The sequence below is a fragment of the Haliaeetus leucocephalus genome, unplaced genomic scaffold, assembly GCF_000737465.1.
Source record: "Haliaeetus leucocephalus isolate CR32 unplaced genomic scaffold, Haliaeetus_leucocephalus-4.0 Scaffold406, whole genome shotgun sequence".
Taxonomy (NCBI): Eukaryota; Metazoa; Chordata; class Aves; order Accipitriformes; family Accipitridae; genus Haliaeetus; species Haliaeetus leucocephalus.
This window is the reverse complement of record NW_010972842.1, coordinates 4,497,080-4,509,692: the sequence shown is the minus strand read 5'-3', so window position 1 is coordinate 4,509,692 and position 12,613 is coordinate 4,497,080. Positions and strand designations below refer to the sequence as shown.

Below are 12,613 nucleotides of genomic sequence, written 5' to 3'. Positions count from 1 at the left end.
GACATAGGTGTAGAGATTAGAGATACACAGTTCTGACACATATACTGGAATAAGAGCTCAAAGATGTAAGATACTAACATTGAGCCTTCTGTGGTCTGATTTGTTGACCTTCACAGCAGGTGAGTGCAGACAAGAGGCTAACACTAAAATACAGACTAGCTGTAGCAGGTATTGTTTAATTCAAGCTAAATGAAGGCTGCAGTGCTATATCTCTATAAAGCTATTTGAGCATGTCTGCATCAGATTAGAAAATCAACTACATTCAATCATTTTCTAATCTGCTGTTTACTGTTGTGGAGAAGGAGTTTATGAGATGCGATGTGTTTGTTTTTACAAATACAGTCTGACAGGGTGACTTACCTTCTGAAGAAGCTCTTTATTCTTGTTTCTTTTTAGGTAACTAGGGAAGAAAAGCTGTCCAAGAACTGTCATGATAAAAAAGTACATACTTCTGAGCGCCTAATTAGAAGTTCTGTTTGCTACTTTGTACAGGCTTTGGGTCTGCTTTACGTAGTTTGAGATTCCTTTGTTGTCTTCCCTTAGCATGCCTCTGGCAGCACCCATAATGCTTTGGGACTCTTGAGAAAGACCCAGCTGATGTCCAGGAGCCATGTTCCGCAAGGACTCTTCCACTACCGTCTGGATCACCTCCTCATGAGGTCTGCAGTGATCTGAGACTTCCAGCACATATTCTGTGCCACCTCCATGACGCATGCTTTTGCCCACATATATAGCATGTCTCTGCAAAAGCATGGCAGTACAGGCACATGTTGGGACCAATTATGTTTTTCCACCACCAACAGGAGCATGCCCTCTCACACGATAGAAAACTTGACATTTGGAACAGCAGCCTGCCTATTCCCACGTCACCCCATGATGACAACCAAAAGTCATACAAGTGGCTTGTAGGATCAGAAGAGCAGCACCCATGCTTACCGTTTGGCTTGCTTAGGAAACATGCTCCCTTCCTCGCACGCCTGAAAACCTGCTCTAGCACCCCTCAGCCCAACACTGAATCTAGCTTGGAAACTTTATTGTCTCACTGTACAGTAGATTTCTCCAGCACAGAAGGTTGGCATGGGAGTCTTCTTTCAAGGAACTGTCCCGGGCAGAAAGGAGAAGGCTTGGCACCAGCTCCCCGCTAAGAATAACTCTCTGCCCATGTCACAAACACCCATATATGTCAGCTGGGCACTCGATATCAGGTCTGTCAAGGATGCTCTTGATAGAAGAGGTTACCAGAACAAGGTACCTAGCTGGAGTTTATTTGCTCTGGGGACTCCACACCTCTGAAGTGCCTTTGCAATGTGGAACTTACCATGGGGACCTTCTGCAGAGGGACCTCTTGACACTGCTGGTCTTTCACAATGCCTTTAGGGTTAGGCAGTCTAAGCCCAACTGGAAATCAGACATTTCAAAGTATTTCAGGGACCTGAGAAATAGTCCTTTTAAAGACTTTGAGCTGACTGTGGGCTATTGTGACTATGGAGTATTGTTTTCTGAGGCCTGGCCGCAAAAGCTTCTTCTTTACAAGTAGCTATTGTGAGGGAGGAAAGCAAAGGCATTGTGTCCTGGACAGTTAATGATTTAAGTCTTCCTCATTATCTCCAGAAGGAAAGAGAAATATCTTCTTTGGTGTGGTTTAATTTTGTAAAGGCCTGACTGGTCAGAGTGACTAGTGGCTACAACAAAGCAGCTACAACTCTCACGTGGAGGAAGAGAATATCTGTTGAATAACCGATTGCTGCCCGTGTACGGCTGCTGCAGTCTCCCATGCCAGCAGGGGCCATTTGCAGAGTGACCGAGTGGCCACGCAGTAGAAACTGCATGGAAGTAATGCTGCTTCCTGGGTGTGCTGCTGCGACAGCCCCTGCCCACCAACTCGTTATCAGTTGCTGACAAAAGAGGATAGCAACCCCTCAGTTTTGATCTAACACATGCTGGATATATTCGGTTCTGGAAACTAATCTCTTTTTTTAACAGTACTTAAGTTGAATTATGATGCGCCTGCTGTAAATGTATTGGTTTGAAAAGAGATGACGTTTACCTGCGAGGCTGCAGTGTGCCAAGTCCTGCATAATGGATGAGGAAAAGCTTTCCTTCTCTCAAAGACAATCTGAAGTGAATGCACTTTACAGGGCAGACATAAAATACACAGGAACAGCATCATGCTGGAAGTATTTTGTCTTGCTTTTTTCTTTACTATCTCTAATATACGCAACCATTTATATATATATACATGAACCCACGCAATAAACAGCTGTCCAGAGCACACTTGCTTCCTGACAATCTCATCTAAGCTTTCCTTACTGATCTGTAGCTCTTCCCAAGGATTTATGACATATCTAGTGCAAATTATTTAAAACTCAGTGTGCTATAGAAATAATATTGTCTTTCCTGCTGTATTCATACCCAGATTTGTCTAAGTATTGTTCAGACTTGCTTGACGATGGCTTTAAATCTAGTATTTAGCAAGAAATAAACCAGCTAGAATGGACACAATGCTCAAGTTTTGAAGTTATGACATGCTTATGTCTTAGTAGCCTCTGTAAAGTAATGCTTTGAAGTCAGATTTAGTAGTGCCAATGGTTTTGTCCTTTGACTCCACATTTTAAGCAGTACCTGAGATATCTGCCTTTCCTTGTAGGAGGATAGAAATACTCCCTACTCAGCTTTTAAACTCGCCAACATTTCTGCTTTTTTTTCTTTACAATATAGGTCTTCTCGTTTCAAGGTCAGGCATTCCATGACTGCCTGACTTGCCTGCCTGAAAATATATTTGAATGCGGTGTACAAAAGGACAGGAATGGAACGTATTTCTGATTTCTACAGAGCAGCCAGCGAGGAAGCATGGAACAGCAGTTTTGCTGAAATTATGCCTAATAGTGGACACAGACCAAAATGTAAAGAAATTACTTTTGGGGGTTTGCTATCAAAATTTTGAGACATTCTGGAAGACTGTTTCCCTGTGATATTACTGTGATTATTACTACCTTATTAAATTATAAAATAATGGTGTGACCGCAAAAAGCTGTTCCTTCTCCAGTTTACAAGGTTTGTGAAAATTAAAAAAAGCTTTTAAATGCTAAAATCATAAGTTTGTGGAAATCGGCATTGCACTTTAATGGTATTAGTAATCTGTCCAGGTTGTCTCTGTGGTTTTACATGAAAATGCTGTATTACAGCTTCTTCCTGAAAGGTAAAGATTTCAAAATGCTACTGTGTATTTTTTATGCTATTGCAATTACATGGTGAAATAGCCGTTGATGATATTGTTATGAGAAACCAATAAATTAAATGAGATCATAAATAAAAAGCAAAATTGCATTGCTACTGAAGATTAAACATGCATTACCAGGGATATAAGTACTGGAGGGTTTCAGTGCTTGTTTAATTTTTGTATTATGCTGAAAATTGCTAGTGGTTCCCTCTCACTGAAGTCTGCTGATTTTATTAATATAAAAAATAGAATTGTCCTTGTTAAATCTTGAAGAAAGAACAATTAAAAAAAGACAGTTCTTGTTACATGAGTAGCTGCAAACAGTGAAGGCCGTCAGGAAAGTACTGGACCAGGTGGCACACTGGAATTCACCAGTACGTACTAGGGGCATACGTGACTGCAGGACTGGGAGCGAGGTGGCTGAGCAGCGATCGGGGGAGGTTGGGGGGAGCAGCCCCTTGAGTTCACCCCCCAGTGACATGTGGCTGGAGCAAGGGAAGAGCCTACTCATCTTGTTCCTACAGAGTTTGAGGGAGAGACATTTGGCATGCTTATTTCTCTTTATAAATGAATATGCTTACACTAAGAATATACCTTACTTCTAGCACCAAACTGTCCCTCAAATAGACCAGTTCTGCAAGGTCTGAAAATCTGACTCACTTTTTAGGCAACAGTGAAAAAAAACAAAAAAAAAAGGCAAAAGTGGTTTTGCCTTCTTGCCTTATGTCGTTGAGTGTAAGACTATGGGTTTTTATCACAGCTGTGCCTGGGAGTGCACTCCTTAAGCAGAAAGAGGAAGCCTTAACAGCCTCTCCTGCAACAGATGATGTTTGTATTTAATACTTGTCATTTTGAAAACAATCTTTTAATGGAAGAAAATCAGCACTATTTGTTGACCCAGCAGCACGTAAGTATTTTATTCTCCAAGGAAAAATTAACAGTGCCAATATGTAGTAAGCACGCACCAGATTTTTCCTTCACCTGTCATGTGTCTTGTATTACTTCAGTCTCTGTCAGCTCCCTTTACCAGCTAGGCGAGGAAAGCAAAATAAATGAAATGCTCTGTAAGTGACGGATCAAAGACAAGACATAACCCTTATCTATTAGGCCTAATGAGAAGGAGCTGTTAGAAGCTTCCATAAGCCTCTGGATTCTGTTACATTAAGTGGTTAACGAGTTCTTCCCTGCCACATAGGTTAGAAGAGATTCCGTTGGCCATGGAGACTGGTAGCCATTCTCATAGTGCATTATAGAACCCCATTCATTCACAAGCACAGCTTCTGAAACTTACACTAAAACAGTTTCTTTTGCTCTGTTAATTCTCTGTACAGCTATTCTGTAATCTTGCTCCTGGGGGCTTTAGCACCTTTTTACTTTCTGGCTAAATTTATTTCTGGTCAGTTTGAGCACCTTTGGTTTTATGCAAGCACTGTCCTTTAGCTGACTATCTTTTTCTTCCTGAAGTATTTTTAAACAGCAGCATGTACCCTCCTTCCAGCCCTTGTTTTGTTAGATGAAACAAACCATGCTCTCTTAATCTTCCCTTTGGCAGCCCTTCTTTGCATCTGTTTTAGTCTGAATATCTCTTTCTCTAATAGCAGTGACCAAAACTATAATTACATTCAACTGCTGCTGCCTGCGCCTTGTGCAACAGAATCAGTATCTTCATATCACTGCTGGAATGGACACTGACAGGAAATATCCTAAAATCAGTGATCAGCCTTCAACATCTAAAAGTTTTATTGTCTTTCCTTTGGTAATGAAACCTCCTTTAATTAAGATCTCCTTCTGCATAGGTAATTAGAAACTAAGAGATGACCTAAAGACTTTTTCTCTTTCTGACTTTGCATAAAAGGAGATTATCTTATGTCTTTACCTTTTCATTTCCTGGTCTGGACTCTTTCTTCCTGCCTTTCAAAATCAGAGCCCTTGGGTATTATGTCAATTTTGCAAAGATTCGACATTATCGCTTTCTAAACTAAAGCATGAACTTCCCAATTTTCTTTCCAGGATGCAAACCTGGCACATTTTCAAGTGGTAATACTCATCTGGGCAGACAAACCTTCTTGTCTTCCCTGAATTCATGAGTAACCTGGAATGCTTATCTACTGTCTTCTTGCAATTTCCTATTCTCAATTCAAAATTCACATCGATATCTCTTTTTTTTCAGGTTTGTTCACATTTTCCTGGCCAAGGAATTCCCCTGGTGCATTGATACACATAGTTATTTTTGTAGCTGCGTCTGCTGACTCAATTTCAGTCTGTTAACTGGGTAACTGCACAGCATTCCCAAGGGTACTTCTTCAAAGCTGGATTCCTTTAACGTGATGTTCTGCATTAGAGTATTCCTTCTCCCATTGTTAATTTTACATTTTTATTCTTCAGAGGCACTTTTTTCATTCCAGCCTATTTTCTTCTCAAATCCATGCTGCACTGAAATCCTATTGTTCAAAATATTCATGATCCCTCCTAGATCCACCTGTGAAGTGAATTACCATGTTCTTCAATCCATCCAAATGAATACTTAAAGTATGCTAGTATTTGACCCAGCACTAATCCTTCTGCTCCCTATCAATAAACCCCCTTAATTTAAAATTCCTTTTCTTTATTTAGGCCAGTCCTGATTCCTCTACAGTTCTCCTTATTCCATATTCTTCTATTAAAGTATCATGTGGGATTCCACATCTAATGCCTCAATAAACTTCCTGAAAATAGTTTTACTTTATATACAGTGCTGTAGGAACACATCCACGATAGTGAGGATTCCCTGCAAACTGCTAATTTTTTTTTGAAGTAACTAAAAACTAATTACAGCTAGAGCGATAAAACTGTTGCACCTGCACATTTTGAAGTGGTTTAGACGGGAGAGCAAACTCCTAATTAGTGCCTGATAGACAGTGCAGCACTTCCAACACTGAGGATCAAAGAGTTTCGTTCGTAAGGATTCAGTACATGGCATCTTGTGAATTTATACACACAGTGGCCTAAAACAGTCTGAATTAATTACTCTATAGCTCAACTCAATTCCATGTGTACTTTTAAAAGCCACAGCTAAGAAAAAATAGTTACAGCAATAAAGAAGAAGAAAAAGGGTGAAGACAAGATAGTAGCTTCCAGTAAAAAGCATAATCACAAATCCAGGTCTTGCCCTGAAATAAACTCCTCCCTCCCTCTCCTCAAGACAGCAATGTAAAAAATTAGCAATACATTTAAACTGAATCAGGATCTTTTCATAGAACGAACCTGGTTTAAATACAGCTGCCTCTTCTTGCTCTTTATATGTAGCCTTGACCTCATCAGTTTAAGAGCTATGATATTTTTACCCTCTCTAGGCACAAAAGTGAACCACTGTTTCACAAGAGGTTTACCTGGTGTTGTTCCCATCACATCTCTTTACATGCATCTGCTCTATCTCAAATATTAATATTTACGCAACTCAGAACCAGACTTCCTTTAGTACAAACCAAAGATTAAAATCAAGCTTTGCAGAGGTCTAGCATGAAGCCCATCCACTTCTCATGTCCTAGTTTGGAGGCCGAAGCTACACACACTAGGATTTTGCAGAAAGAAGGCAACCAGCTGCAAGTACCATTTTGCAAGTATCCTTCTGAAGGCAAAACGGTACTTGGTTTCACTCCTGTCAGCTGATTAAATGCGTTTATGTAAATCCACTTGGAAAGGCCACGTCAAGTAGCACGGAAACAATGTAGATGTCTTAGCAAGTATATTCTAACTTCTTAAATATGGGATCTCAACAGTCAGCCAAACAGCTGCACTCATCAGCCTAGAATATGTTTAATGTAGTCTTCTGGAAGGCAGATTAGAAAAGCCAAGGCTCTATACAAAATGACTGTTTTTTCAACAGAGCTGTAGCGGAAGCTTTGTAGGCAACTCGTAAAGAACTAGAAATAACCTGATATTTAAATAAAGCTAATTTAAGATATTCTGTACTCATTCAAAAGACAGGTAGCTTTCCTAGTTGCCATTCTCTAATCAACTCCTAGTATAATGGTAAATTTATCCATGAGAAGAGTACCAAGTACTTTGAGAACTTCTCAATGAAGAAAAATTCTTGCATTATGGCAAACAGAATTGACATTCCACCTGCAAAGCCTAGCTCAGTATATGCACTTACCCCACTGCCTGAACTTTAGTAACTCACAGGTTTTATTTGTATAAAAATTAAATGGAAATGTTATCACTTTGTTCACTACAGGTAAGCGTTTTCTTAAATAAATAATTATCCCCAAAAGCTACAACTGGAAACTTATGAATTCAGAATAATGCCTTTGATTGCCTGATGAATGATGCCATGACTTTGGTCTTTGCCAGGGGACGAAGTGTATTATGTTGTTACATGAGACTATCCTATATTGTCTATTTTGATTTAGGATGCTGGCAACACAGCTTAACTCTATACAAGGTGCCTTGAGCAGAAGGATGTTGACATTTCCTTTTTATATGCTTAAACCATCTCATACCAATGGGAAAGGCTTGATCTTTTGTTATTCTTTTACTCAGTTCTTAGTAATAGGAATGAAGAAGGGAAGTTGTATAAAGTACAATTGCACCAAGATCATAAAACTTTCCTTTTTAGTATTTTTATTGCCCATTTCAAGGAACTACTTTTGGTGTTCACCTAGTTTAAAAAAAGGTGGGGGGATGAACAACATACATTCTTTCACTTATCTTCAAACTGTTGTAGCTTTTTAACTTTTCTTTCTCTCTGTTTCTCCTCTTGTCCCTTGCTCACATACTGAATGGCAAAGGCTTCTTTAGTCCTTATGCACCCAGAATTTGTTTGCATTGGGAGCAATTTAAAAAACGTGAAGGCTACAGCTTATACACCGATGACACTTCCTAGCTTCATTGGCAAAAACAAGCCAGAGAACTGAGGGAGCACTAGAAAAGTATGGATACTTGAGTAAAATCACACAAGTAAAAATTAAAAATACATCAGATTAAAAAAAGAACAGTCCAAATCAAATGTTTTCTTGCAGTCACAGAATACTATGCAGCAACTCCTAAGATAACGAAGGATCTCAGCTGTCTTCCTCAAATTTCCTTTCCTAAAGGCAGCCTAATAAAATTTTCAGTCTTTTAAGATGACAAGTACAGAAGGTGACCATCAAAGTAAATATTATTTTTAGCAGATAATGCAATGGCAGGTGATTGGACCCAAAAGGCAAAGTGACAAATGCACTGTTTTTTTGGTGAAACTGGACATTTTTTATCTACTGCATAAACCAGACATTTTATCTAGTAAATATTTTCATGTACTGTAGCTGTCTACCAAGAGGCAAAAACTCACCCAGAAACCTGTCAAGCAATCTTATTAATGGGTACCTGCCCAACATGTGACAGCAGCTGTGTCTAACTCAAATTTCAGTGCAGTCATATGGTTTTGAAGAACTCACAGTTACCTTCCTGTTGTTGAAAATGTTGTTTCATTGACGTACTGTATTGTCATAGCTTCACACACCACCCTTCTGGACACATGCAGAAAGTTGCAAAGGAATGAGCAGTAAGATCTTAGTGAGCTCTAAATGTTAACTTCACAACTCTAAGGTAATTTCAAGAGGATGCAGATATGAAAGTTAGAAGACAAAAGGAAAAGGAAATGCATAATATTTCACGTATCTACTGCTAACTTTCTTCTTTACTCGAGACACCTTAAGTTTGGCATCCAAAACTGATGATTCTGCAGTAAGCTGCTCACTCATGTGAACTATTTCAAGATATTATTTCTTTTATCCTGTGACAGGAATAGCTGCTCAAGTGAGATTTTGGGGCTTGGGATTATTTTCAAATAATGAATGAACCAATCTGAAGTTATCCCGATAAAACAATAAGCAGCAAGTCCCAAAAATACCCGTTAATTATGATAATTTAATAAGCCATTTATAGTCATCCAAACATCTTACTCAATACTGTTATGTACAAAACCCATTGAAAATAAAAAAAGAATTTAAATGTTATCTTTCAAATGTAAAAGTGCAATCAACACAGGCAAAGTTTTTGTAAGAACATTACATTTCTATTAAATTCACTGGCTACATAAAAGCCTAACAGGTATAACTGCCTACACTGAAGTGAATGAGGATTTTATTTTTTGTTAATTTTGAATAAGCCTGGGAGTTGATAAATAAACTTTTACTGCCACCATAATTATGGTACATATATCCAAAAATGCATAGCACAATTGTTTTCATAATTTTCAGTTTTACTGACTTTAAGAAACTTAAGTAGAGCAACAGTAAGATCTGTAAAGGTCAGAAAATAATTAACACCATAAAACCTTGTATCAAGTAAGTGTGCACGAAACAGCCATCCTGAATTGCTTTCTCCAGAATTCTGATAGCATTCCAAAGATGTTATTTACCCCCAATAAACATACCTCCTTTACAGGAGGAAATCCTTACTTGAACGGATTTTCTGGAAAAAGATTTACATTTATGTTCTTTCATGCATTACCTATTCACAATTTGGAAAGAAAGGGAAGGCCTTCATACATGTCAGCCTTTAATCTTATCCAGTCCTGAAGTCTCTGCAAAGTTGTTTTTTCTTGTGTTAATATTTTTGCAGCTTTTCTCAGTTTTTCTTCATTGCGTTCTAAATAACGAATTCCATCTGTCTGCAGCTGATTGAGTTTCTCTTTACGACTTTCATCCAGAGGTATGTCTTCATTCATAAGAGGGTTAAATCTGAAGTAAGTATCTGGAGGTAACAGTGCATCCAGCATGGTGTGAACTTCTGTATTGAAAACAAATGAAGGAAACGGTCATATTTACATGAGTAAAACAGTCCTACGCTCCCTGAACAAGTGCCCTGGAGAGACGCAGTAAGTGTAAATATGTGCTGCTTTGCTGAGTAAACATTTTTCCACCATTGCCTTATCAAAACCCCTTTCTCATTAGAAGGTTTGCAAATGGCCCTGTAGCTCTGTTTACTCTGGAAAAGCTTCATCTTTTATTCTAAGACAACTTCACTGGTATGACAATTAAGGCGGCTTTGCAGCTATCCAGATTTTTAATTACATGTACATTCCACTCCTTTACAAGTGAGAGTGCATTCTGAAGAGCAGGAATGTAACTTACATATTCCCATCCAGGACACCCATGATTTGTTACACTCAATACAATTGGAAGTAGGTATTATGAAAATGACAGCTATATATTCTTCTCTAATCTCAAAGACTGCAGTAAAAAATATGAAGGTTTAAAGCTTTCTTTTGTTTGCAACTAATTAATTTTTTATATATTCCTACAGATTTTGGGTTTGAATTTAACATTCATTTAATTTAAAATGTTCAAGTTAAATTATAACAGTTCAGTTAACTAGTACAATAGTAAACTGCTATGTAATGTATTTGTATGTTCCTCTCTTCCTTTCTTCCTCTCTTCTATAACCTATTTTCTCTCTCCTTTTAGATCTTTCTCCTCTTTGTTGGCTCCCTTAAAATTCCATTTCCATGACTTCCTTCATCTTTCATTCTCTTTTATTTCCAACTTCTTTGCATTCTTACCACGCTCCTCCATTCTTTTAAACATCTACTGTTATATAAAAACTTTAAAGTGAAAAAAGTATCATGGGTAAGACTAGAGCAAAAGATTCTTCTTAACCTGAAATCTTCCCTGCTTGGTCCTTCCTCCTGTAAATTACTCAGCTGTATCTCTGTTCTTGTCTCACCACATTCAGTCTTTCTTGCCCTGTTTAATACTCTCCCCTTCTTCCTTCATAATATAACTTCCCATTTGCTCTGATCTACTCTCCTCTCTTTCCGTTTCCTCTCCTTTGGTCTCCACAATGAGCTTTTCTTTCCTCTTCTTCCCCATCAAATTTCTTGCCTGATTTTCAGCTGCAATGAAACTTTCTTCCCTTGTGGGCAGCACGTGTCCTTCCCACAGTTCTCACTGCCTTTCCACAACTGTGCAAAAACCAAAGGTGGCCCAAAATCTAGATTTTTCTTACTAATGACAGTCAGTTTACGGAGATCATGCAGCAAGGGATCTAGACCATAAGAGTACTTCTTGTTCCCTAGCTTTTTACAGTATCACTTTCCTTTGGGGGGAGGGAGGGACAGCATCTGCATATCAATATTTCCTGTTTATAAAAACAAAACAGATGTAAACTGCTAGTGATAAGAGTTCCAGCGTACTCCCATCCTAGGAACAGGATTTATTTTGGAAAACACATGCTTGGCTCCTCCTGACAGCAATGGAAGTCATGACCATTGGCAGACAAAGTCTAGTCCCTGGAAAAGCACATGTGAAAAAGCACGTATAGAAAAGAACAGAACTAAAATATGTTTTCTTAGGCTGTTGAAAAATCAATGTTCTATATTAACTATTAAGCATTTCTGTTTATGGGAAAAACAACCCAAATATAAGAAAATATGATTTTTTTCTATTGAAATGAATTCCTGAGTATGGCTTTATCCTGAAGCACAAGTGAAAACATATCACTTTGTATAAATCCTGTTGTGATTATCATCATTCTGATAACTTTAAGGTATCTTTTATCTTTAGTATACCTACATCATCAACCTCATATTAACAGTTGAGAACTCAGAAACTCAAAGAGCTTAGCAACAACATAGTAAAGATGAAGATTCACGGAGATAATGCTAAGAAACACATTTATATTATCATGTCCAGAAAATCTGTAATATTGGTACTAAAACACCAACTATACATGATGAGTTAAAGAGACATGTTTAAGGTAGTTTCAGTGGGGTGGGCAGAGAGGAGAAAGGGAATGACAAAAGGTTGCAGACTGAGCTCCGAATTGGATCTGTAATTCTAAGAAACATAAAAACCTGAAAACAGTCACAATACAAATGTGTCTTAAGACACCAACCTTCTGTATCAGTTGCACTGCTGATAACATTTGTGAGCTTGGCTTTCAAACTAGTGTATGTGACATTGGTCTTTCCCTCGCTTTCATATCGACCAGTGCCCAGCGATACCAGACACTGCAATGGAACATTTGGCCAAAGACACTTGCACTCATGAACTGCCAGTGCAGAAGGATTATTTAGAAGCAGACCTCCATCCTGTAAATTAAAAACAAATACAAATGTTAGTACTATACATAACATATGGTCATAAAAGAAGCTGCAACTATAAACTAAACTAGCACAGCACTAATACATAAAATCAATTAAATCAAACAAGCATTCATTTCCATCTTTTGTGCAACTCTTCTGTTTGTGCTATGCAGCAGCCACACAGCTAGGCTTCCTGGGCTTAGGTAAGACAGATATGCATATTGATAATTTCTTAAACCATCAAAAAGTCTGCATCTTGAAAAGCTTATTACTGGTATTACAAGGATCTATTCTGTAATAAAATCCAAATCACTACTTGCAGATTCAAAAAAAAAAAATCACAA

General features: G+C 38.2%; 1 protein-coding gene across 7 annotated transcripts in view; it reads right to left on the bottom strand.

Moving 5' to 3' along the window:
* Positions 1 to 5,362: 5,362 nt before the first annotated feature.
* PNPLA8 (patatin-like phospholipase domain containing 8) overlaps positions 5,363 to 12,613 on the bottom strand; it is a 43,621-nt gene continuing 36,370 nt past the window's right edge. For 4 of the 7 annotated variants that reach the window (XM_010574037.1, XM_010574038.1, XM_010574039.1 and 1 more), the window contains exons 9-10: positions 12,080 to 12,275; positions 9,103 to 9,973 (exon numbers count right to left, since the gene is read on the bottom strand). In XM_010574037.1, coding sequence (XP_010572339.1) covers positions 9,699 to 9,973; positions 12,080 to 12,275 — 471 coding nt within the window. In that variant the 3' untranslated portion in view covers positions 9,103 to 9,698. Of the gene's footprint in view, positions 5,700 to 9,102; positions 9,974 to 12,079; positions 12,276 to 12,613 lie in introns of those variants that run through there. The other 3 variants (XM_010574041.1, XM_010574044.1, XM_010574042.1) reach the window with 3 other exon arrangements.